At 44.5% G+C, this 27186-nt stretch overlaps 1 protein-coding gene across 12 annotated transcripts in view; it reads left to right on the top strand.

Moving 5' to 3' along the window:
* PSD3 (pleckstrin and Sec7 domain containing 3) overlaps positions 1-27186 on the top strand; it is a 110221-nt gene that overhangs the window by 60292 nt on the left and 22743 nt on the right. For 10 of the 12 annotated variants that reach the window (XM_083817052.1, XM_083817049.1, XM_083817044.1 and 7 more), the window contains 3 exons: positions 13074-13117; positions 20067-20260; positions 22784-22854. In XM_083817052.1, coding sequence (XP_083673178.1) covers positions 13074-13117; positions 20067-20260; positions 22784-22854 — 309 coding nt within the window. Of the gene's footprint in view, positions 1-3770; positions 4140-9697; positions 9777-13073; positions 13118-20066; positions 20261-22783; positions 22855-27186 lie in introns of those variants that run through there. The other 2 variants (XM_083817047.1, XM_083817045.1) reach the window with 2 other exon arrangements.

Raw genomic sequence — 27186 nt, 5'->3', positions numbered from 1 at the left:
GTGCTGCACAAATATGTTATTACTGGCTCTTGAGACTACATTTTAGGTAATTGATGTGTGTATGTATTTTGTTAGCTTTTGTTGGTGGTATTGTTGTCACTGGGATCAGGCTTAAATGATACTAATGGATTCTTGTGGCTTTGTCTGAGGACACTGAAGTTTTTCAGACACAATAACTTGGTCCTTGGGTTTGGTAGCTAAAAGCCAGTATTGAATTTCATTTTGAATTCCTCAGGTTTTCTTCCTTTGTTGTTATTTGCTGAATAACATTAGGAGGACAAAGCGAGGACCGAGTACATTTGGCCCTGACTGAGTCAGTGAAACCTGGTGGGAGGAAAAGATGGAAAGGAGCTTATTGCATAGTAAGTTGGAACGGCTGCCTGGTACCTGTATGGGTCATGTAGCCTGCCACTGTGCCTGTGACAGGTGAAAAGCTTTTGGATAGCTTTTCAAGGGTGAGATGGAAAGAATAGTAGAGACTCTGCTCCCCCCTCCCTTCATCTTCTTTGGCCTAAAGTTTCAAATTCTCCTGCTGATTTATGGTTTGCTCTTGGAGGTGCTGGTAGGAAGTGTCCATAAATTGGGTCACCATCCTTTAGGTCACCCTAGTGGTGTCACTGAACTGTTCCAACTAAATGCCAGCTGAATATCTCCATCTTGCTCCTTTCCTACTTCTTGCTCCTTTCCTACTACCTCTTTGCTGGCCTCTGATCAAGAGGAAGATCGTGGCTTCTTGCCACAACTGGAGATTCCCCTGGGTGCAGATGGCTTTGATTTTTTTTTCCGGTATTGCATAGTCATATCAGCCCCTTGTTAAAGAAATTCCTTCTGTCCCCTTCTCTGTCAACAACCCACTTCCCTTCTCCCTCAGAAATTCTGTTGCTCAGTTACAGACACAAATCAATCCTTTATGCATGTTAATTTCTAAAATGGTAGAACCTCTCTAATGTTCAAAAGTGGTCTTTCTGAAGAGAAAGAGCAGTCACTGTGTACACAGATCTACTTGCTCAGTCAGAACTACAAGACTGTATTATAACTCATAGATGAAAATTAGGGACAATGGAGAAATAGACGAATCCCTGGACTGAAGACATTTAAGGCTTCATAAAGCATGATCCCAGGGTGTTTTCTCTATTGGAGAGCGTGAGCTCCAGGTGTTTTTCATCCTCTGGTTGGGGGGGAAATAAAATTGAACCAGATGTGACCTGTCACCCGTGATGTTTTGGACTGCTGCTTGGTTACAGCTGAACCAGACCTGATCCCTTGTGAATTAAGGTTCCCATCCTGCCTGAGGATCTGCTAACCTTGGCTTGGAGGATGATAGATGGTGAGCTGCGACACTTGGGCAGTGTTGATGGTACTGTGTTGTGGGTAAGGGAAGAGAAATGTTGCTGTGATTCGGTATAGCTTGTGTTTAATAATGAAGTTGCTCTGCATAATGCGCGGCGGCCTAGGTCTGTGTGTGGTATTTAAGGAATATAATTATTTTGGATGTGTTGAGGGTGCTTGGGGAGGTGGCCTTATAAATCTGAGAGCAAGAATAATCTGCCTAGGCAGGGGGTTGGTAGGTTAGGGAGTGATTTGTGGCCATTTACGTAGCACCTATCGGGACCTGCTGCTTAGCTCATCTGGAGCTGCTTGCAATGAAAATTTCCACTGAGATGATATTTTCTTTGAAACGCTTTTCCACTAGCAGTGGATAATTTCAGTTGGGTCAAGTAATGGTTTCTGGGAAATGGTGCAAATAGCTTTGAGCATGCAGTTGATTGTTGCCAGAGCAGAATGGTCTTCTGTTCCTTCAGGTATCCCCTGACAATGTCAGGTTTGTGTACAGAGGCTGGAGCACACCTGCAATTTGATCCCAATGTGTGAGGTGGGGGTGAGCTTGTAAGACTGTCATGGAAGTAGGAATGCATTTTGCTTCTTTGCCAGGTGGGAAGAAGTCAGTAGTCAAGCTGGACAGAGGCAGGATCTGTGCAGAATCAGAACCCCAGTCAGCAGGGTTTTCATTCCCCTCTTCACTGAGTGTTGTCCTTCAGCATTGCCTGCAATGATCATGGTCTGTGGGCAGGATTGGTGTCTGCAGTATCCCTGGAGGTAATGCAAGCAAAGGGTGGCTGCTGAGGGGTGCTGGGGGGGGAGCGGTGTTTTCTACAAGCAGAAATGCACCTTGGAGCATAACGTGGCTGTCTAGTCACTTGTCCCCTGAGGCTGTAAATCCCAGATTGCAAGAGGCTTGGCAGGTGTATCTAGGGAAAACGCCCACTCGGTTCATCTGCTTCTTGTTTACTCCTGGGTGCTGCAGCACACATGACAGAGGCTAAACAAGCTCTGGCTCTGCCTCGACGTGGCTCTGCTGACACCAAATGTGACTCGGGTGTGGGATGGGGCTGGAGCCCCTCTAGCCGGCTGTCAGGGGTGGGGAGTCTCAAGGGGCTTCCCTTCGTCTGAGGGGCCTGGGCATATGTTGTTAAGTGCCACATAGGAGTGGGACACGGGGCTATGGGGTCCCCATGGCTTGTGACCCTACTGCTGGCCTTGCCTTGCCCGGTGGGCTGGCGGCACAGGGCAGGCCGAGGTCCCTGAGCCGTTCAATCCCCCAGCTCCTCGTGCTCCCTTGGGCAACCTGCTTCCCTCTGCTGAGCTCAGGGGCCACGTCCGCGTTGTGTCCTCCTGCCTTGGCGCTGGCACGAGCTGCTCCACCTGTCCCAGCGTGTGCCGTCAGCTGCCATGACCCCGTGCTGAGCATAGTAGATCTCTCTCATCGTAGCATGTTGCCATGGCGATGCACAGTCTGCTGCGCTCTGGGTCTCCAGGAACCAGAAATGATGGTGCTTTTGCAACACTGAGGTAAACATCTCTCTTTTCCCTCACATAGTGCACCCACCCCTGGTGACAGCGCCGGCTGCGATTGGTGCGGGCCTCCCCTCGCCCCCTGCGCGGGGGAGAGCAGCTCCAGGCACCGGCAGCGCGCCTGACCCGCGGAGGGCTTCGAGCCCAGCCTCCGGCATGTGTGGGCTCGAAGCCCTGGCAGCCGCCCTGCGGCCACGGGGAGGTGTGGGGTTCCTGCTGGGGAGGAGCAGGGTGCAGCACCTCAGCGAGGCTGGCCGCCGGAGGATGTGATTTTCTTGCGGAGTGCCGTGGCCGTGGCTGCCCGTAATGCCAAAGGGGGAACTGGGCCACCAGCTGCTTGCTCGCAGCCCTGCCCTGGTCACCTTGTGAAAGCCATCCATTTTCCTCCGGCCCCTCTGAGGGTGCGAGAGTGGTGGTCCGCTCCCTTACCCCAGGAGGGCACCCTGAGGGCTCTGGCAAAACACTGCGAGCGCTCGGAGTTGCTGAAATTCTCTGAGGATGGACAGCGGGCGTCTCTGAGAGGGCACCTCTGTGGGGGTTGAGTGCTTCCCAGAACTTTGTTGTGATGTTGTGGGCTTTCACTTGTTTCTCCAGTGCTTTGGGAATCCGTCAGTATTTCTAACACCCAGGAGCCCGTAGCTGGCAGGTGATTGAAGACTCTCTTTACAGTGCCCTTTGTTACTGCAGACAGTAATGAGAGTGGCAGGCCACTGCAGGCAGGGAAGTGTGGCCGTGTGAACTGAAAATAAATCTCTTGCTTGATCTGCTGGCATTTGTTCCAGCATCTTTCTCTCCTCCTCTCTGCCTCTCACCGTCGGTGTGTGTATGAAGGGGGCGTCTAAGCTAGAGAGGGGAGTGGAGCAGGGGTGGAGTTTCTGTCGTCCTCTTCTTTTTCTTTTCCTCTTTTTTTTTTCCTATCCAGTGACGTGAGCAATGCCTGGAACAATCAGGCTGGCTCCAAACAGTGTGCCTGAAGATGCTGGAGGAAACAGCCTAGTGCGTTTTAAGCAAACACTGATTGCTTGAGCCTGGGCTCTCCAGACTTGACCTTTTCCAATTCCTCTGAAGGGGATTGGGAAGTACCATTAGCTTTCTTCTCCCCCATCCCATACCGTCACTTTTTGGAAATGATTGGAGTTAACAGTGTTCAGAGCACCAGCAAAGTCCGGGTGAGAGCCACAGGTTCAGTGAAATACTCCCGAGAAGAATCTCTCTGGCGGCAGTCCCATCGGTCAAAATCTATGAAAATCTCCAACTCCTCTGAGTTCTCTACTAAAGAAAGCAAGGTAAATGGCTAAATATTCAGTGTTTCTCTCTGCTAAGCATCGAGGTGGTGACGTTGAAAAGATTATTCTCTGCAGGCTCTGGATAACCTGCAGTAATCACGGAGTTGCTGTCAAGTCAGAAAAGATCCTTAGGCTTAAGGAGAGGCTGAAGGTGGAAAAGGTTTGGTGTGTATGATAGTGATCAGGTTTTACAGGAATGCCTGTCACTGTGCTTGATGCAGTAGTAAACAGTGAAAACTTGCTAGTGAGAATGCTATTTGGAGCTCTGCTCCCAGGAAAGGTGCCTGAGTTTGCAAGTAATGTCCTTGGGATTATCCCTCTAATGGGAATTGTTTTCCAGAGAAAAAATAGTTTTTGCTCTTTCTCTGCAGCTCAGTGTTTTAGTAGGTGGGTGCTAGATTAAAAACATCTCGCTTGCGTGATTAAATATTGCAATCAAGTATTTATTAGGGACGCATCACTTGTGCGCTTACAGGAATACATTATTGTTTGTCTAACAGTCAGTACCACGGGCTATGCCCAGCTGCTACGGTGGCTGCGTTCAGCATTTCCTCGCCCAGTGCAGTTGTTCGGTTCCTAGGCGAACAACCCCCACTTCATGCAGTATCGCATCTTTCTTCATTCCATCTCTCCTGAGAGGCACCTGGGAACCTCTGGCAAGAGCTTTAATACCTGTCTCCCTCCCAGAGCTGCTCTGTGTTTCCAAGGATTAGATGAACTTTGTGCAGTGACCTCTAATTCCTCTAATTTCATTCCTGCTGCAAATTGATTTTGCTTTGGGATTAGAAGATATAACCGTTTGCTGAGGTGTGCTGAATGAGGCTGAAGTATTTCAGAACAACAGCCAAAGACATTTAATCAACCATGTCTTGTGTCTGCCTGCATGCAAACAAGCAGGCACACGCATGGATCAACCTGTGCTGTCCCTTTGCTAAATCCTGTATCTGTCCTGAGAGAAACCTCCTTCGGTATGGTGAAAACGTCCTTATGCTGCACAGTAGTTCTTAGCTGATCACCCTGTGCCAGATTACAAGTTGTGTGCTATTTCAGAGTCTCAGCTGCAGAGCTTTCATCAGAGTACTGCAAGCAGAAATAAATGAAATATTTTATTCACTCTAGTTCTAGGAATTTCCATTTTGGGGGCTTAATTTCACCATAACTAGGAAATAATGTAAGGCTGTGGCAGAGAAATAGCATGGCCATTATTTTGGGGCTGTTGCTGATGCAGTGTCTGTTACTTTGATACTGCTACTCCGGCAAATGCCAAAGTGAGGGATGGGTCTTACAAGTGCTTTAGGACCCTGCTCTTGTAAGCAATTTCACCTTAGGCATGTAAAAAATTCCAGTGTATTTGGTGGGAGGATGCATGCACGTGAAGTCTCCGCATATGGCAGAAACTTGGGTCTTCTGGCATTGAGTGAAACACTTAGTCTCTGTACCTCTGTTCCCCCTCCAAGGCTTTGTGTCCACTATGTGCACACGGTATAATGTCCTCAGAGCAGGACTCCCAGGGGTGATGTCTGACACCGGTAGCTGCTACTGCAGTGATGATCATTCTGTGCTCATTCCTCTGTGGGATTCCCATTTCTGCCTCCTGAGTGCTGAGCGCAGTGGGTTGTGGTGAGGGAGAAAGCCACTTCTCACCGGCCTAGCTCAAACAGTTGGGAAGTGTACTGCAGCTTCGATTTTGTTTATAGTGCTGTATCCTCATTTCATATCAAGATATTTGTATCTGTCGAGTACATAGGACCTGTAAAGGGTATGTTATGGAGGGCTGAGAAGATCCTTACGTGTGCCCATCAGTGGTACCTGCCCAGCTAAGACTACAAGCCTGCATGGGTTATGTATTCCTCTTGCCTATTTCCCCCTTTTGTCCCCGCTGCGGCCTGTAACTTTTCTTGTAGACAGGATTTGGGTGAGATTTATATTTTTGGCTCTACTATTGATCAGAGACGTATGATTTCAGGCAGCCTCATTCTTTCCACATGTCTGTTCCCTCTTCTGTTCCTTGTCTGACCATTTATGATTTAGAGATCTGGTTTATGCTTGAGTTTTAGCTCTTCAGTACTGCTGTATTGGTGGCAGATGCCTGGAAACCTAGAAGTTATTGCCACTGTGTAGCATTGCAAAGGATGTCTTTTCATCAGTGAAGTCCATGTGTGCATGCCTGTACGTCACCTCTCACAAAATGTCTTCAGTTCTAGGCTTTTTATTTTTTAAGTTCTGTTCCCCGTACAGAAGGACTACAATGCTCAAGACCTGTTTCTATGACTGCTTCAGTGGTTGCAGGGCAGGGGATGGATTTAACCTATTTGTACCCCAGAACCATGTTCCATGGGTGTTTTGCACTTACATCACAGCCTATTTTGCTAACCTGGAGAGTATTATATACTCTTGTGCTGTAGCTGGTATGAATGAGGCACCAACATGGTGCCTACATATGCAATATACCTTCTGCCTGTGCCAAAGAAGTTAGCCCAGGGACCCATCATCTCCTTTAAAAACATCAGGAAATGCTTCTGTGGACACCTGTATACGCACATACGCTTCTATATGTACCGGGTCCACTATGTAATACATCCTGGGTGTATTACAGGCAGACATCCCAGTCTTAGGGCAGCAGGAGGACCTGTGAAAAGGATGTTGTGAATTGATATGCCATTATTCTCAGGAGGGTAGTCTCAAACCCAGGCTGCAGGCAAGGTGAGTTGGAGGATCTCAGGATCTTCCGTGTGATGTGCCGTGCTCAGCAGTCTCTCCTCCCGACAGATGCTGTTTTCCTGCAACCATGGGCTGAATTGCATAGTGCCTGTACAGGTCCTGCCTGCAAATGCGCAAGGATAATAAAACAGTTTCTGAAACAGTCTGTGCAGGTGCTCCACTATCAAGAAACACTTCTCTAGCCTTTTTCTATGTTCACTCTTAATAATTCAGTGTGCTGCCTTTACCAATAGCACTGATGAAACACTCCAGCAAGTACAGAACAAATCTTTCTAGCAACCCCTATGTATCAAGATTACAGAGGAAGCATTTCTTGTGTGGCATTAATTTCTTGGCTCTTGGGAGCCCCAGCTAACCACCCTTTTCTGTTTTGTGACGATGATGTATCTGGCACAATCTTTCCTTCCTTTTTTTTCCTTCCTCCCCATCCCCCCTTCTCTCCATACAAACCAGATTTTTTAACAGAGGAGTTTCTCTTAGAAATGTTCTCCTCCAGTTGGTGACGCACTTGAAATTCCCTGGGTGAAATGATCTCTTTTCCTTCCCCCTAAAACATTCCTATCAACCCTATCTCCACCCACACCAAAACAACATTCATCGGTTCCATATGCTGCTGAACAGCTCTGTGCTGTTTTATGAATAATGTATGCCAGCTTGTTAGAAGAATGTTTGTTGTACAAACCAGTGGAATTTGCAATTGAGCGAGGTATCAGCAGACATGCCATGCCACATACTAACCCATGGCCTTCTTGGGGTACTGCTCTGGCATCCTTGCTGCACCCCTGTCAGAAAGAGAAAAAAGGGTAAGGCGCTGGGCGTGAGCGGATTTTGAGACTGGCAAGATGCTACAGGCACTTGGTGTTCAGAGCCCGTATACTCGCCTCACCAGGTGTTACAGATCAATGCATGGGGAGAGGAGAAAATTTCAAAATCTGAGTTTTGAGGGAGGGTGGTGAATAGGAGATGGCAATGTAACCGATCTATGCAAGTAACAGTTCTAGGGGAGGGTCAGCCTTCAGGGTAAATGCTTAAGCAGCAAACCAAGCGTGGTTTATAGCAATGCATCCCACTCCGTTCCAACCTGAGAGAAGGTTGTGACAGAGAGAGGCATCCTGGTTCGAAGGACCTGCATGCTAAGTACAACATCTATCAGACCTGTGTGCAGGCATCTGTGATGTCTGGTATTTGTTGCTTCTGTAATCTGTTTTATTCCTGTAGGGCTCTGCTTCTTACGTTGTGCGTCCTCCCTCCAGTAAATCCTGCATGGTGGGAGCTGGGCTGGTGCCTGGCTAGCTGCCACGGTCCTGGGGGCACAGCTGGTGGTCTGGAGCTGAACTGAATGGGAGACTGAAGTGCAGAGCTGCATCAGCACGCAGGCTGGTCGGGAGAGGGGCGTGTGGTTCACTCTGTTCCCGCAAAGCAGACAGGTGACAGAGACATTCCTGACTTTGCCTTGTTTCAGGATGTACACAGACTGTTCTTTCCAGCGCCAGCCTGCTTCCTCCCGTGACCTGCAAGCTTCCCTGTCTCTGGGCTGGCGGACAGGAGGAGCGCATCTCTGTCCAGGGGTGTGTCTGGGGCTTCCTTGGCTTCCTGAGCTCAACTGTGCCGCAACCAGCTGGAAGAAGAAGGCACATCCTGAGGCTGGGCTCCTTCTGACAGCGACTGCGGGGGGAGGCTGGCAGGGGCCCGGCTCTGAGAGCACAAGTGCATCCCTCTCCTCCCTTTCCTGTCCAGCCGGAGCATCTGGTGGGAGCTGCAGAGGTCGCCTGCTAAATCTCCTGTAGTGGTCAGATGGTCATTCCCCCAACAGCGACTTCAGAAATCAGGGCAAAACTGGGTGTTGGCAGAGAGCCTGAGAAACAAATACCAGCGAAGGCTGGCTGGGTGATCACGGCTCTCCAAAGTTGGTTTTGGTTTTGCCCGTTTACCTGTTCATGACAAGCGTTTCTGGCACCTTCCCTTTTGTGCACAGAGCAGGTATGAGAAATACCTGTGGCGCATTTCCTTCCTTCTTGGCCAAGCTTTTCTGGAAGGACCCACGTGTGCAAATGCGACCGTAAACTGGCACTAAGGGGAAGTCTGCTTCAAGAACCTGCCCTGTGTTGCCTTTCAAATGAAGGGCTCACGCCGTGCTCCAGGAGCTCTTCAGCTCCTTGTGCTTTGCTGGCCAGGATTTAGGGAGCCTGTGCCTTCTCGTTACCTAAACTATTTACCTGGATGAGTACCCTGGTATTTTCCTGCATCTCTACCCCTGTATTCACACCTGCTTGTGCCTTTCTTTTGTCTGCTGCTTCTGCATGCAGAGGCTGACTCACAGCATAGCAGGCAGTCGGCAGGTGCTGAGAGCAGCCTATCTAAATGGGTCCAGTGGTTTTTGCATGTGACAGGGTTTTGAGGGAGGTGAGGATGGCAAGTGATCTCTTTTTTTTTGGCAGCTTTGTAAATAAACAGGAGTTTTCAGAAGTACTTTCTGCGTGGTTTTGCTTCTCTTTCCAACTGCAATAAAATTACCAACTGGTGAGAGATTGTCAAAATCTAGATTTCTAGTTTACCTGCTTACCAAAGGGAAAACAGATGGAATTCCGTGGCTTCTCACAGAATTGCAGGCTTCCTTTTAGAAAAGGAAGCACACATTTGTTTTCCTGTTTATGAACAAATACAAACAAATACCTTTGCTCTTTTTTTTTTATACTGCAGGCTGTTAAGGGTCAAACTGGAGCTATAGGAAACAACGCTGGAGTTAAGAAAGGTGTTCAGGATGGTGCTTTCTATTCTGTTTTGTACACCAGTTATTTTCTTTTGTTCTCCCTTAAAAACTATGCTTTTTTCTTCAGGAAGCCCAGAGGAGTGCTGGGCCTCATGTGTAGTGGACCCAGAGATCAGCAGTTCCCAGACAAGGAAAAGCTCCAGGAAGTAGGTTTTGGGGGTCTGGGTAATAGTGCTTATAAGTTAAAATAGTGAAACTGGACGCTGCCGAGTAGCTGTTTATATACTGTTTACAGTAGCCTTGGGTAACAAGAGAGAGAGAAAGAGTCTCTCCTTTCCAAGCGGTATCAGTCCAGCTTGGAAGATGAGACCAGTGAAATACTAATTCTGGAATTCCCTGCCATGGTCCAGCCTGAGGTTTTCTGATTTAGATAGTAAATTGGCCAAGCACTTCCCAGGCTAACAGGTAAGAAACTCTGATTTTTGTCAAACTGTGAATATGCCTGAAACCAGGCCCTTTTTTTCATTTGCTAGACAAAAAGCATGAGTTAGTAAAACCCATCCTTGCAGCTAGCCAAGTACAGTTAAAGTCATGTTCCCGCTGTAATCTCTGATCAGTTTTGTTACAATTTAGCGAAGCATTTAAGTGTTTGTCTTCGAGTTTGATTTAATCATACGCGGGAGAGATGTCTGCTGAAAAGAGCTGCTGTCTGAATCAGGGCCTTGGGAAACAGCCATGAAGTGACAGAGCAGGTGCTGGGCTGTAAAATAAAGGAGGAGAAAAATTTTCTTCCGATCATGGGGGAGCCCAGTAGAAACTGGGAGAATGCTACAGTATAAACAGTGTTGGAGAAGGAATGCAAAGCATCTCTAAAAGGCCAGTGCGTCCAGTGGCCAGTGCACAGCAGTCTCTGCCCGAGCGGTGGGCAGGGTGGCAAGGGTGGGAGCTGATACATCAGCATCCCTTAAGCCGTCTGCTCGCTGAGGTCTCAATGAACATGCTCGGTGGGCACACTGACCGTACTCTGTATACAGCTGCCTGGGCTGCGGATATTCTCTAGGATTTGCTGTTCCACTTTTGTAAATAACAGAGACTTTCTGAGAGGCTGTATTTGGTGCTCCATGGGGGACACAGTGTCCTTTGTCGGATTTATGCCATATGACTGGGTTGGTGTCTGTTACTCCCTAAAGAAGGGTCTGGCTCACTCGCAAGGATTGGGACAAACACATGTCACTTTCCACAAGGCAAAAGCCTGTGGCATTTGTTGTTCCTTCACCAGTCTGGAGTTCTGCTTTTATGTGTCCTGCTCTTTGGCTGTAGTGATCCTTAGAGATTTCCTCAGCAGCAAGATCCATAAAAAGCAGTACTGCACAGGGCAGGTGTTCACTTTCAGACATCGCGACCCAATCTGGTGCTTGGGCCAGAGAAGAACAAGAGGCATTTCTGATGCCTGAGGGCAGGCCAAATTTCAAAAGCTCTTCCAACCAACTGGGGAAAAAAATTCTATCCCTTTACCTTATATTTTGAAGTAGATTTTTGGCTTAAAACTGTAGGAGAATATTTTAATAATAGTAGGAAGAAGAGGCCAAGTCAAAGAATAATAATGGGGCTTTGACCAAATCATTAGAAATATAGTGGCTTCTAATAGGAAGTATTAGGCAACCCAAGGCAATCAGTGCTGCTTTTCTGCATGTGCAGAAGAATGAAGGTACATCTAATTCTGCAGGACTGCTGGCTGCTTGGTAGGACAAATGTTAGCCCTTTGTTTTCTTTTCTTCCTGCAGGGCATTCTTAAAATCTCTTACTAGCTCTCATCTGAAAATTAAGCAAATTGCCTACAAACTGCCAGCAGTGCCCTTTCCTTCACCTTTGTCTGGCTGTTTGCCTTTGGATCAGAGCTTCTCATACAAATTTGGAGAAGATAGATTAAATACAAATAGACAGAGAACACTCCAGAGTTGGAAATATTTCATCATATTTCTGTGAGTAGCACAGCAAAGCCCTCTTAGTGGTGGGGAGTTCTCTCTGCCGGTAAAAGTATGCTGTGGGATGATTCCTTCTGGTGATCATATCTGTTCTGTTGCTCTGAGAAACCTACTTTTATGGTACATGGTGCCTAAAAGTTGCTGAATGTGTAGCATCAGCATGAGGCAAGTTGTACTAGTGTGTTTGACCTCCTTGTGTATGGTTTGGTGAAACCAGATTTTCACAGAGCTAAATATTACGGATCTTCAAATAGACTGTGCAAGATTCGGAAAGAAGTCTGTGGATCACAGGATGAGCAGTGGGATATACTCATGGGATTCCCATTGCAAGTTCAATGGTGACATATGCACAAGACTAGTTTCAACTCTATAGTCTTCCAAATTATTTTTGTTTTGGGGCAGACTTAAGACTATTTAAATGCTAATGTTTCTGTTGAGCATGTCATAGCTTCTATAGTGTGTGACTTTCAGATTTGTTCATCCTTGATGTGCTACTTTTTGGTAATCATGTGCATCAACAGTTCTTCTACACGTTAACATATTTCAAGGCTGTGTAGGAGTTATGTGCCAGAGGGAGTAAATCTAGCTATGTATATAAGGTAAATTACAAATGTGGACTATAAGTGCGAGAATCAGGGACGTTCCATACCAAAATACCTCACTTGAGTCAAGTGGCCTATTTGAAGAACTCCATTAGCTTGTAGTAATAGAAGGCTTTTATCCATTGTATATATCAGCACAAATCGGATGCTCTTATCCAAGTGCTTCCTCTCAGAAGAAATTCATCCCAAGTGTCTGATATCTATCCAGGCTAAAGTCACCCTCCAGACCCTTTTTATTGCAGGCTGGTATCAACAACAGAATTGGGACCCTTGGTGTCAAGCCTACTAGCTTTTGTCCCGTGAAGTAAAATAATAACTACATTAGCAGACAGCAGTCTAAGACATTGATCTTCAAACACAAAAGTTACTTATAGTTATTTTTCTGGTTTGCACTTAAATGGAATTTATTTATGTCTGAATGTGTAACTGGGGGAGGCATTCAGGTGTCTGTGATGCTCAAAGGCTTTGGATAGCTATCCTGGTGTACTTCTATTGGTAAGCATGTGTGATGAAATCTTAGCCCCGTTAAAGTCAGTGGCAAAAAATCTCACTGACTGTAGCCGCAATGAAATTTGAGCTTGAATTTGAGTGACATGTAGCGTTGTAGTCTTGTGCATTTTGCAAACTTGTGGAGATGATCTTAGAGGTCTCTTCCAACCTAGACGATTCTGTGATTCTGTTATTTAAAAATACAGCAAAAATCGTATTCCAGAAAATGACTCTACTCTAAAATTCTGGTATTTTCTTTTTAGATAAGATTTATTCTCAAGACTTTTTTGTTACCCTAAGCAGATATGGTACTTTCTTGATCAGAGGCAGCTCACTTGCTTGTAGTAGTTTACTAATTTTCATTAGCGTATTAATGTATGTGTAGCAGGGGTAAAAATAACCACATCTCTTTTCTTTCCCTTTGCAGGCTCTCTACAATTCAATCAAGAATGAGAAGCTTGAATGGGCAGTGTAAGTATACTGCATGGGATTTAGGAGTTTAAAAATAGTACCTGAGTAGTAACCTGTTTATAATTCCTGTGTCACCATCTGAGTGGGCTCCAAAGCCTGTAGAAGATAGCCAGTGTGTGTAATGAGTTTGCTTTTCTGTTAATGAATGACCTGGCAATACTGCCTCATCTGTTTATCCAGTAAGGGGAGTTGTTAGTGACAGGAGCCAATTGCATTTGTAAGGAAAGAGGACATTTCATTTCGTAGGAAACTTCAGCCTGAAAAGAGAGAAATTAAATCCTCTCTTGTTCTGTGACTGCATAAATAAAACAGATGTTGACTTCTCCCTTTATCTTTCAGTACATTGTGTCAGAACCACTGAATAGAAACACACATCTTGGATTGAGTTTCCTGCTGTTGGTTTATTGTCTAGGTTTGTCTCCTGATTAACTATGGATAACTTGACAACAACCTAATATGAAAGATGATAAATAGGACAAAGTCTGATATCCCCCTATCCTTAGCTGCCTTTGACAGACTAACACTTGTTAACTACTGAAACAATGAAGGAGAGAGAGCTTCCATTTCTAATCATGTTAAATTGACGTTTCTCTGTGCTTAGGTTTAATGTGGTTAAGGTATGCCAGCAACGAGTAGAAGGGTCTGCTTTAGATCTTGCCCCTTGCAGAACAGTGGATTTTGGTGTAAAATAGAATGATGATGTCTTTATCTTCATGGATTTACCTATCTGAAACTTCAATTTCCTAAGACTGCATGCTACTGCATCTTTTGTGCTAGCAGTCCTAACCACTGCCATAGGTCTTGCAGGCCCACTGGCTTCTGATCTTCCTTAAGTTTACATTCTGCGAGTGAATATCTTGTCAAGGCATAAAATCCTGCTTACAGGGTCTGGTTATCCCAACTGGGATTTCAGCCCCTGTTTGGAAGTGTGTCAGGTAATGTCAGAGTAGTGAGGAAGGTGTGCTGGCAATGAGAATCACCAGGAAGTGCAACCTCTGATGAGCCTTATAAGAAGCAGGGTGAGACATTCTCCCAAACCATGTGTTGGGTCTGGAATATGCTGTGTGAATCTCACATGTCACAAGATCAGAGTGCTTTGCAGGATACTTTCTCAGAGGTACTTTAGACCCAGCAGAATCTGTTATGACTTTCATGTCAGAATTTTTCTCTTGGCAAGAGACCATATTGTGTTTAATCGATTTGGGCAGCCTCCAGGTGGGAACTGGCTCATGCCTGGCTCTGCTCCCATGAGCTTCAGTCAAGGTGATTTATGAGATGACCTGGTCCTGTATAGGTAATAACTTCTTTGGCATTTACGTAGTCCAGACTATATCCATTGCTAATGAATTGTTTGGGGGGAAAAAAATGCAAGCAGGCTGGAAGAGGGGGAAACCAGAATCTTAAATAAGCCTTTGGGATGAGGTTGTAATGCAGCTCAGGAAGATAGCTGGGACTTGCGTGCAAATTACTTTCTGTGCTGAGAAACAAAGCTCGTTCCGGACAAAGCTGAAGAGGTAGTACCTTTAGTTTAGGCCTGAGAGGGATGGCTGGAAGAGGGAGCATGAAGATGTTTCTCCTCACTGTTACACTGCTGTGGGTTGGTGTAAAGTAACCCCAAGCAGCCTCAGGACTGCCTGAGCTGGAGAGAGAAGGCAAATCACTGTCTCTTGATCTGCTGCGGAGAAAGGTGAATGGGAAGGAGTTGTGGTCAGTTTTGCCGTGAGAAGACTGAGAAAGGTCCTCTCTGTCCTTTCCAAAGAGTATTCCTTTGCTTCCCCTGATGGAGTTGGCTGTGGAAGAATTGGGAGGTAAGGCAATGTGAAAGTATGGCTGCAAAACCCAGCATAACCTCCCTCATGGTGCTGTTAAGATGAAGGAACACCTTTCTTATAGCTAAAATCCCCTTGAGGATCTAAAGCTGTTTTTTATGAGCTAAGAAGCAGTTTAAGAGCTTCTCTGGCAATGCATTATTGGTGGATTAATGGCTGTCTGTAAGTCCTTAGGCAGGGACGGCTAACAGTGATGAGCAAGATGGGGAAGATTGCTACCTGATCCTTATCGCAGTAATTACAAGATAGCATGTCATCATACTAAGTAGGTTGCTGTCCACTTCCCGTAGAATTACAGTCTAGTCCTAAGCCCCATGAGAGGAAAGGCTACCATTGATTCCAAATTTGTAGTCAAAAGAAGTGGCACCTTAATCAGCAGATGTTCTCCTCATCTATTTCTGTAGGCATTCAGTAGGACAAATATTCGTTTATGCTTTATGAACAAGGAAACGTGAGTACAGCTCCAGAAGAGAATTTACATTAGAATTCCTTCTTCTGCAGTACTTGCAGGTTCCATTTCCCTAAAAGGTTAAAAGCGAATCGCATGCCATGATCTATAAAATAGACAAATCTGACCCAGAATCCATGGAGAATTGGTAAATGTAGCTCTTGAGTGCAAACTTCCACCTACCCCCCCAGGTTTTTGATTAATTTTCACAACAGAACTACCAGGAAGTGTTCTGCCATTTACTGGTCGTTTCCTCTTGCCTTGTGTCTGCCTTGTGTAAAGCAATGTGGGAAAACTGACCATCATATGTATGATTTCTCTGTCTCTTATCCCATTCCATGTTTCCTCTGCACTGCATACCACTGTAGATCTCTCCTCTCTGTTGGTCTGTAGTTCATTTCCTTGAATCACTGGTCAAGCACAAAGTAGCGATGAGGCCTCACTGAAGTTGTTGGCAGAAATTCCTACTGACTGCAGTGAAGCCAGGCACTGTTTTGTCCAGTTAGTCCAATCCATCTTGTTTTCAGTGTGCTGAGGTCACTGGAACTACCCCAGTTTGGTGCATTTAGCCATGATAATTGTGTAATAATTTCTCATGCTTCTTAAACTTCCCCCAAGGGACTTGATTTTTTCATGAGATTTTTTTTCATACTTGAATGGGAATGTCTTGTTCTGCCCTGACATCACCTGGAAGACTAAATGAATTCAAGATCCTGTGAATATGAATGTTGAGAAAAGATAACACTGATGAGAGGGACCTGGGTGTATTCTTTTCAGGGTATAATGGCTGTTGCAGAGAAAGGTGTGAATTATTCTTCACACCCATTGTGGATGGGCTTATATTTGAAATAAGGGAATTTGATGTTAAACGTTAAAAAAAAAAAAACTTTCTGGCAATAATTCTTGTAAACCAGGAAGTAGCTTTACCAGGACAAGCTATGAAAGTCCTTTCACTGGAGGTTTTCGTGAACTGTTTTTACAAGTATCTGTCTAGAATGGATTACGAAGAATGGATCCAGCTATGAATATTAAGAGATTGGTTAGCTGACTTTTTAACATCCCTTCAGTCTCATTGTCTATAATTTTACATCCCAGGTTTTGTAGGTGTTACTCCTCCTTTGGCTTTTGCATCAGTCTTTGTCAGCCTTCAAGTGAATAAGAAAAATGAGCTCGATTTCAAAGGTGCCAGAGCTAAATATGTTTTGTTTGCACGATGTCTACATGGAAATGTGATGGTGAACTTTATTGTTCTCCATTGCTTGTAATATTATGTCTGCCTCCTGCTGCAGGTGATAAGAGTAATAAAATAATCATCTTAAAATAAACTGAATAGTATTTTGGAATTAATAATATGAAATCCCAAATTGCTGTTTACAAAATTGCAGAAATTAAATGGCTGTATTTGAGCCAGTAGTACCTGGGATGCTGAGACTGAGCTGGTTATAATGACATCTGTGCTGAATCTCACCCTTTTCTAGGTCAAATCCAGAAATCTCTCTCCATTATAATTACCATTTCTTTTCTCAAATTCTAGGATGTTTCTTGCTTGCAGCTTAATGATTAGTTTTAGAGAGGGGATGGCTGGTAGTCACCCAGCTCTCCTTTCTTCTCTCCTTCCTTTGGGAAAGATGCCAAGGGGAACTTCTTTCCATTGGCTTCTCAAGTCACATTCCTGATAAAAATGCTGTCTGTCCCACAGATTTGTATAATTATATGTTACACATAGGAATGTTTTTAAATGCTGTTTCTTTTAAAGTGATGAACCCAGTCTTTTTTCTTGCCATGTCATGTAAGTTTTCTATTCGAAAAAATGCAAAGAAGCATTTATGTACTTTTTTATCGGTCCCCACTTGACTCCATTCATGACCAGTATTATTCATCAACCAAAGACCATTACCTGAACTGTTTTGCTGCTTTGAAACTCCTCCCAATCCTCCTTCTTTCTTTGTATTCTTGACTGCCAAAGTAAAATGAAGCATTTTAAGAAGTGGGTCCCAGAGCCCCTGATTTTCTCTCTGCTACTGCTAGGTATTCAAGGTCAGAGGGAGATAGAGGCTCCTCAGCTGTTCATCCATTCCTTCATGTTCTCTGTAATGCTTATGCATCTTGACATCCAAACTGTCAGTGTCCAGGTCTAACAAGTGCATGAGGCTTCTGAGTCTCAAGGATGTCCCATTTCCACTCTCAGTTTAAAGGGCTATTTAAAGGCCTGTTTTCTGCTACCACTTGTCAGGACAGCAGATGCTATTATATACTTGTCTGCCCTGTCTGCAATTGTCTTTTGAAGACAATTTAGCTGTCCCAGAGATGCTGAATTTGAGAGCACCACCCCCAGCACTGGGGCTGTCCAGGATCCCCGTAACTGCTCATCACAACTCTCGTGACTGCTTGGATAAGGGCACGGGGATGTTCCCAGAGGACAGGATCAGTATTGGATAACTTGCTCCCATGGATCCAAAGAAGATAGCACACTCCAAAAAATCCTAAGCCATTTACTGCAATAGGTCTCTGCTGACAAGGAGAAATCCACTGTGTCCTTGGCTGAGATCCCAGAATTCACAAGGCACTTAAATGTGACAAATCAGCTTGAGTGCTTAGTGCCCTAAGAAAGATTTTAGTCTGGATTAGGCACTGTGAAATACACAGAGAATTGGGTGGAAAGAATGTGCTCCTGGAACGGACACATTTAAGAAGTATGTGCCACACAGTGGTCTGGCCTGGCCACCAGCTAGTCAGAGCAGTAGGCACTGGAAAGGCGGTGAACAACCAAAATAGTCTGTAATTCCTACCCTTTTTAGCTTCCGAGAGGGCTTCAACCAAACTGTGCACAAGGATATCCTTATTGCTTTGACCAGCAAAAAGTTTATTGCATGTATCTATGTTCTTAAGTGGAAAAACACAGACTGGTGTTCTGGAAGACGCAAGGACTGGTCTCCCATGCAGGAATCAGATCTTCCAGTAAAAGTTTGACCCCCTTTATTAATCAGAAGACCTTTCCAGACCACACCATGATGATATGTTTCACCACTGTAGCTACATCTCTACAACTCAATCAAGTGTCTGGCACCTTTCTGTGGCTCTCAGAACGGTTGTCAATGCCTAGCACCCATATCCATACTGCCAAAAAGTTTTACCCTCCAAAAGAAGGTGCCGTCGGAGTGGTCCTTGGCTATACTGATTCCGAATCCGCGGCTGAAAGTTACTCGGGAGCCTGCTGGGCTTAGACCATGTCAAGCATGATGTAACATGAGAGGTGATCAAATTCAGGTAGTTGGGAACGTTCCCTGGCACTGCTGTGTTCACTGATTTGGCCTCCGTGTCTCTGGGTTTGGTTTCCTTGTTGGCACATCAGGTGGTATCTCTGGTACCAGGTGGCCCTGGTATCTCGTCAGACTAAATTCCCCAGGAAGCTAGCAAAGGTTGGGATGTTACCTGATAGTCCCTATAGTCTGCAGTCCTTGGAGGATCTTTCTGTGGGTCGTAATTCGCATAAGCAGATGTGGTTCCAGCATGTTGTAAGAGGAACTTTTGTATTGACGTATGCTTTGCTAATCCTTGTCTGATAAACACCTGTGAACGTATGCATGTTTGGAAATTTTGCTTTGGGTGATGAAGTTTGCCATCTGTGCTGATCATCTGGGTCCAGTGAAATGCAGCAGTTTGAAGTTTCACCTTCTCCCCACAAGTAGCCATCATTGCACTGAAGTGTTAACGATTTTTTTTTTGTCAGGTGGTGGTTTTAGGAGAAGCATTTCTACCATATCCTTCAAATGGCAGCCTTCAGCCTCCCTGTCATACCTTGGGCAGTCACCGGGAGAGGAATGTGTGGGGACTTCAAAAGAGACAAGGCTGCTTTGTAGTCTGACACTAACTATGATTCCTACAGATGTGCCATGCAGCCAGATTCGGTGGCCCGTTGTTTCTCTGAAAACTATCGTTTTCAGAGATGGACACCCTTTATTTTCTAAGTTGCCTTATCCTTTTTGCTTTTGGCTGTGACGAGCACGAAGGCATTCATTAGGTAGGCAATGCTTGTGACTTGCTGAAAGGGTTGCATTGTTGTTCCCAAGAGCCGTGTTGAATATGTTGTACTAATAAGTAACATTTTGAGCAGCATTTTGTTTCTAAAATACAGATAACATAATTCACCTACTGTAGTTTTTATTTTTAAATTACTACTTTTATGCTAGTCTAGGGAGGAAAATAAAGAAAAGGAGGTAGAGTCTGTGTTTCATATGCTAAGTTAAGGAGTAAGCTGCAGCAATCTGTAGTAATCTAATTCTTTTCATCTACATGTGAATTCATGGAGAAATTGGAGATCTTTCAGGAGAGCCCAGCAGGCAAATACTTCCTATTTTAGCACTCAGATAAGTGGAAATAAAAATAGGCGTAGCTGGAGGACAGAGAACACTCTTGAAAGCCTGCCTTTTGGGAATGTAAAAGGCAAACTTCGGCTTTCTTTAAAATCCAGCTCCTATGGCCTGTGCTGGTGAAGTAGGTGAATTGTAGCTTTGCTATAATCTCTCTGTTTTGGTGCATGTCTAGGTTTCTCACTGCATAGGGTCCCGTATGGAGTGGGAAGTATGTTTTAACAAGGACTGTGCAAGAATTACTGAAATGAAACCTTGCTGGGCAGTTGCTCACTCATTCTTGTTTTTCATTATTTGTTAAGGGATGACGAAGAGAAAAAAAAATCTCATTTGGAAGGTACAGATGAAAAAGATAATGGGAACCAGACGAAGGCTGTAAGTCGAATTGGCAACTCTAACAACCCATTTCTGGACATCCCTCATGACCCCAATGCTGCTGTGTATAAAACTGGATTTCTGGCTAGGAAAATCCATGCAGATATGGATGGAAAGAAAAGTAAGTATCTTTCACACTTAACATCTCTCTTCCTCGTTATCTCTGCACAGAGCCACTTATGATGAGACTGTGTGGTTCTCAAGGTAAATAGTACTGCTTCATTAGGGGAAATTGCAGCAATAACAAACAACAAAGCAATTGGATTATCGCACTCTCGCTATCAGGCCAGGATTTACATTGTTCGGTCCCATTTGTAGCTACTCTAATGCATGTGCATAATGAGTAATATGATACAGCAAAGCAGTGTGAATCTTTTGTGCTAAAAGAAAATGAAGCGCATGGTTTACAGAAGAGAAAACAATTTCTAGTGAATTACAGCTCTTGTGTAGTAGTTTGATAATTCTCCTTTTCCTTATGTTATACCAGATTGTTTCAAATCTTCCTTCCCCTCTAGGTCTGTCTTTAAAGAAAGGCTGGTTTTGATCTCTGCTTGGATAATCCTTTAAGTGTTCCCTTCTTTCCTAGTCTTGGGTCACATAGCCGACAAGTTCAACAGCTTTTGGTAACAGCCAGAATTATGCCATGCAATTTATCCCTGCCCCTTCTTTGTAATAATCTTGCTGTGTCTGTTATTTACTTTAATTATCCTCTTTCCTTCTTGTCCTACTTCCGTTCCTAGTGCACTAATTATCAAAGGCCTTTGATTTGACTGGGTGTGTCTTTTGTTGTTCAGTTATCTTCAATTAGGAGTAGGACTCAATGATCCTTTTGGTCCCTTCCAACTCGGGATATTCTATGATTCTGTGATTTTATCTTCAGTTTGTTTTCAGTTCATGGTCTTGGAAACAGCAGAGGCTACTCAGAACATCTGTGTTTTTCCCAGTTGCTATTGATGATCACCTACTAATGGTCCATACTGTTGGGTTGAATTCTGAAGGCAAAAGTGAACTTTGTGATTGGTTTCCACTAACTGCAACTCTCTGTAGTTAGGCTAAGCTCTTTTGCATTTGCATATTGTGCTAGTATATTTTAGAAGGTACATTTGGAGGTCACTGTTTTCAACCTGAAGACTGGCAGCTGGACAACTTAATCCAAGCAGAGATGTCGTAATCAAACCGATGAGATTCTTTGTGATGACTGGATGTTCTGAATAGGTTCTTCTTTATTAGACTTCTGTTTACTTAACCTTAAGTAATTGTATATGGTTACCATTATTAACTTAATTATAAATATTCAGAATCGCTCATTATTCAGTGCACTGGATATTGGCATTTTTGGGATAATCCCTTAATGAGTAATGTAATTAGGGCTGTGCTTTTAGAATTTCATGTATACATCAGAGGCTTGTCTCATTGTCATGCAACTCTTGAAAAAGTTACATTAAGACTTTCTAGTCGCAAGTAAAATGAAACTAATTTCTAAAGTCAGGGCTTTTCATATTTCATTTCTTATTGTAATTGTTGCAGGGCCAAGATCAGCTTGTGTGGGATTGCTAATGAGGTGGTGTGATTACATGCTATACATATTTTCTTAAGAAAGGATTACTGAGGTCTAAAGCACTTAACGAGTCTAGAGGAGAAGGACGTAACAGGGGCCAATGGTTGGAAGCTGAGATGAACAAACGCCAATTAAGAATAATGCTCATTGTGTAAGATGAGAACGGTTAACCTCTGGAGCAAGGGACTAATAATTTCTTCACTGCCACTTGGTGTCTTCAGATCAGAATGAGATGCTTTTTTGAGGGTGATGCTTTAGTCATGTATTAATCTCAGTATAGAGGTCAGTGGATGCTGGTCAGTGGTGTGTGCTTTTTGGAGAGTGAACTTATATGCTTCTGGTCTCTGTGACTGTACAGCCTGTGCCTTCTCACCCTGTACCAGAGCTGAATTTCAAACTGGAGCTTTCATGCTGAATTCACCTCCCTGCTCCCTCCCCCACCTTTTTTTCCACTGCTTGTTCCTGGGAATTTGTGGGATGGTTATGTTGTCTCTGTTGTGCTCTTCAGTGCTACTTCAGGTTTCTTGAGGGGTGATTTTTTTTTCCTTAGGATTTCATTTGGCTCTCCTCTCCATCCAATTCTTTGGCTTCCCCAGTGGCTGCAGGAGGAGGGGTGAAGCAGCCATCTGACCACTCAGTGCCCACTTGGGTGTGCAGCAGCTGCAGGAGGGAAGGATGCTCTTGGGAGGTGTTGATTTTCAAGCTGTGTCTGAGCAGTGACTGCCAGCCTGTTTTGGCATGGAGAAAGGGTGTTTCCTACTGAAAACACCGCCACTGCGCAGAGCTCTGACATAGCTGTACAGGGGCAGGGTACACTCACCTGCAAGAGCACAAAGACCAGATCTCTCTGGCCTGTTTTCTGCATTGCTCCTGTTCCTTTCTGATCCAATCCAGGGCTGTCGTCAGGGTTGTTTTATTACTTTATCTCACAGCAGGTATGTGCAGGCACTGTGCTGGGTTGCATTGTCCTTTGAAAAGGAGAGTACAAAGGAGGTTTAACACAGGACTAATGTAGCTCTCCTGTTGCCTAGACAAAGTGTAAAAATGGATCTGAGTTAAATGGGTTTTCATTTGTTTTCTTTGCAGCTCCCCGAGGAAAGCGAGGCTGGAAAACCTTTTATGCTGTGCTGAAGGGAACGGTCCTGTACTTGCAGAAGGTAGGAGAAATCACTTTCTTTTGGAAAGTAATTAAAGAGGGATAAAGCAGCAGGCATCTTCACTCTCACAGCCCACCTCCAGGTTCCTTTCTCTCTGACACACAGTATAGCTCTTCTCTCCGTCTCCTGTCCTGTTTACACACACATTCAGATGTGAATCCTCTCATTGACACCCTCCCTTATTTCACAGTTCCAAGTTCAGTCCCATTGTCCCCATCCACATGTGCACCCTGTCAGTTTTAGTTTATACTATTGCTGTCACTCATGACTGACAAAACAGCCAGCTTCACCAGCAAAGACGGTATCATCTCTCTGTGTCTTGCATACATTCCTCTGAGCTGCTTTTTAACACTGCAGTTGATATGTATGACTTCACCCTCCTGTAAGGCTGTCCTCCTTTCCAGTCTTTTCTCAGTATACTTTTCTGCAATGCCTGCAAGAGCAGCTGCAAATCAGTTTAACAGCAGCTCTGTCTTGGTAGGAATCTGCTCCATAGAAAAACTGGAGGATACCATTTTTTTTTTCTAAATCAAGATAGAAACACTTATTTCTAAAAAATTTGATTCCCTGCCAGCAAGAAGTCTAAAAAAAAAAAAAGTCAGCTCAAACCCTTCGAGTCTTTTGGTGCAAGCTTAAATGTATTATAATACCGTTTTAACTATAAAATTCTTAAACTGTAACTTCTTCTGGGAAGTGAGATGTATTATATGAGTGAGAACTGACAAAATCAAATACATGGTAGCAGCTAGGTAGATTTTTAAGGCTTTTGGACCCCCAGTGTAAGTGAAATTTTCTTGAAATAGGTGGTGTCCATCCACATTGCCTTGCATTGTAGAATTTTGCTCCATTGAAAGCATTTTTACATTTCCTATGTGTTTTGAGACTGTCAGGAGTGCAAGTTCAACTGCATACTGTTGTTTCTTCCTCCCCTGCTCTGGTTTTCTGAAAATGTTGGTTTCTTTGGAGGCAGTATGGTGTATGATCTTCAAGAGAAATTAGAATAGTTTGGATCAAATTCTTACAGCATGTGGTTTATGAGGTGGATGGTCTGCACTCGGTGCCTGTTTGAGAGGGCTGAAATGCTGAAGCAGACAAAACAATCTGCAGGCAGGAGGAAAAGGTTTGGGCTGAAAGTTGGGCGTGACATGCTCAAAGCCAGTGCAAGAGACTTGAACGAAGTTTCCCAAATTGCAGATGACCCTTCCCTCTCTCTGGTCCTGTTGGTGGCAGTACGTTCAGATTTTAGTAAAGGGACCTGTGTGGCAGGCTGGTGTTTGCCCTTTCCTGTGTAAATTCGAATCAGCTGCTTTGGTTTCTGAAAGAAGTCATATTTAGCAGTTGCCTGAAAAGGCTACATGGCTCCCTAAGAAGTAAGAAGGTTCCTTGTCCACAGCGCATGAATTAATTTCTTACTTGATCCTTGAGGGTTGCGTAGTAATTATTCAAGGGAAAAAACTGGAGATGCTATCTATTTTAGAGTCGTAATTAAAAACTTCTGCATGTATCACTGGAATACTAGTTAAAAACACTCTTCCTTTGGCAACATGTACAGATGCTGATGTACCATGCAAATTTTCTTCAGAAGTTTGTTCTCGCCACTGTCACCCTCCATCCCTTGGAAAACAAGAGAGTAGTTTCACATCTGACTGCACATTTGCAGAACAAAATGCATTGGTGGAGTTCTTGTTCTCGTTTGTTTGTTATTTGTGTATCCTGCACTTGTCACAGCACTTGAATTCAGTGATTACAGGGTAGTTACTCTGCAAAGCTGCGCTTTACCACCTAACTCTGAAACCACTTTCTCTGAAGCTGCACCACAGTGACGAGGAAGACTTACAGTTTAGTGCCAAAAATGTTGACAGAGGGGTCTGATGGTAAATGGCTCACTCCAAGAGTGGTGGGGCAGCTGTGGGCCTCCCCGAGGTGCCTGTAACCCCTGCTCAGCAGCAGTGCCTTGTACTACAGCAGTGAAACATAATCTGGTTTCTCTTCAGCTCCAGAAGGTCCAGCAGGACTTTGCTTCAACCCTGAAACAATCTTTGCTCTGTTAAGCTGTGACGTGCTGTCACAGAAGTTGAGAATGACAGGGTTTTAAAACATACAGCTAGACTAACCCTAGTTATAGTAAAAGTCGCTGAACTGTTGTTTACTCCTGGAGTAAACATATACCAGGAGACAGAAATTTTCCTAATTTCATAAAGTTCAGAAGCATTTTAGAACAGCTTGTTTTCTTTGTAGAAATCCCAAACTCTGGTGGTTGTCATGGGCAAGGGATTTCCATGGCTCTGTTTCCTTTCTCTCCTGATTATGTGCTGCTACTGGGTATGGTGCGTGCACACACAAGTTTTCCCTCTTTCTCTCATTATCTATACATCTGTGGAGGAAACAGGTGTGATGATAGTTTCATTGCACTGAGTGCTATTCAAGCAGAGGAGGGAGAAATCTCACTGTTCTAGGTGCTGTACGCACACAAACATACAAGCCTCTGCACTATTGCTTTCTGTATTCATCTGTAGCTCAGCTGTTTCCTCAAGACACTGCTCTAATATAAATATTAACAGCTGTGATTTCCCCCTTGGGTAGTGTGGGCCTGATTCTCTTTTCATTCTGTTTGCATCCCTGTCTACATCTCCTTGTTTTGCTGTCAAAGTCCATAGACAAGAATGGTTCCTTAAATGGTGGTCATTTGAGATTTACAGGTGAGTTTATCTGGGCAGTCTGGTCTCTGTGCTCACTCTTTTTTTTTTTTCTCAGTTGGAAGTGCTCCAGTGCTAATTACTGTGCTGCATATTGTTTCTCTTTTTTAATGAGTGATTTGAGAGAGATGGTTTCTGAATTAGTGAGCACAGAAGCCACCGGAGGGGCTCAGTGGAAGCTATCACAATTAGCCAACTAAACATGCCTGCACAATATTATATAAAATGAGAAGTTTGACATGTTCGGGATGTTGGCCCTGATTCTGGACATCCTCAGGCCAAGGTTAATTTCCTGCCCCTTGTTTATAGCAAGAGGAAATTGGAAAGTAGGAGCTTGACAGAATGTCTGTTCACTAGACTGACATGGGATGTGATGTGCATACAGAAAAGAGGTTTGTACGGAGAGGACAGGAGGCTAACCTCACTTCCTTGCTTGAAATTGCTTATGGGCAGGCAGGGCATGACATGGGTCTTCATGTTTCGACTCCACTCTGGGGTTTGTAACATCTTGGCTCTTTGATGTGGCACTTTATAATGTGGGATTTCAGGTATTTTTATGTAACTTTCCTCAAACGTGTTTCCTCCATTAAATTAAAGAGAGAGAGAGAGGAAAAAAAAAACCATAATGATGTAAAGTGATCAGTGACAAGACTTTCTGAAAGAAAGAATTTTGCATCTGTCACATGCAACTGAGCAGAGATATCCACCCACGGGTACATTGGCTGATTAAAAAGCCCATTGCCGTTCTTTGGTCTACCAAAAATGGATATAGAAACACATTGACTCTGGATCAGCAGAATACGGGAAAGTCATTCGTTAGGAGTCTGAGACAGATGAATTTAGCCTGTAGTTGTGTGCAGCATTCGTAGGAGCCCTCAGTCGATGCAGAGGTCGCATTTCCTTTCTGGCTCCTCATATATTTCTTGCCGCTGTCGTGGTCTAACTTTAGTGAGCTGCCTCTCATTTCAGCTCCACCTCCGTGCTGACACCAGCACTTCAGAGCATGTGCTGTCCTTGATGGCATATGAGATATGGATGTTCCTGCGCCCCTAGCATTCCCTGCCAGTTAAGAAGAGTTGAAGGCCTTAGGGGAGGAATTTTGACAGCGCATTCACATCCCTCCAACTTTCTCTGAGGCTGGCCAACTACTTGGAGACATTTCCGGTATGCTGATCAGTGCTTTTGGAGAACCTGGCAGAGTCCCAGCTGTCAAGGTAGACGGCAGCCAGCTGATCCAGGAGGATTAGCAGGGATTATCATGAACTCTTTCCCTTGATAAGGAGGGGTTTGAGTCAGGACTGCTTCTGGGGCTGCCCAAATGTGGAGTTGTTCTGGAACAGGTTTAGGCACCAGAGCAAGTTGTGATCATTGAATTCATCTCACAGAGAAGGCTGGGAGGCACCAAGCAAGGCAATAGCTGTCAATGTCTCACGGCAGTAATTTGAGGAAAGCCAGAATATGATGCTTTTGGGATCTAAGTTCATTTCCTGGCCTTGAATTTTCTCAGTGCCCCTGGATAGGGAAGCTAGTCATTTACCCCAAAGCTACTACCAAATAAATCCGCTTTTGTACCCATGATGTAGGGGGCTTGACCTCAGGGTTAGCTTCCTTCATCTTCAAGATAGGGCTGGGCCAG

This window comes from Anser anser (assembly GCF_964211835.1).
Source record: "Anser anser genome assembly, chromosome: Z".
Taxonomy (NCBI): Eukaryota; Metazoa; Chordata; class Aves; order Anseriformes; family Anatidae; genus Anser; species Anser anser.
Note: the sequence above shows the minus strand (reverse complement) of the source record. Positions and strands in the feature narration are given on the sequence as shown.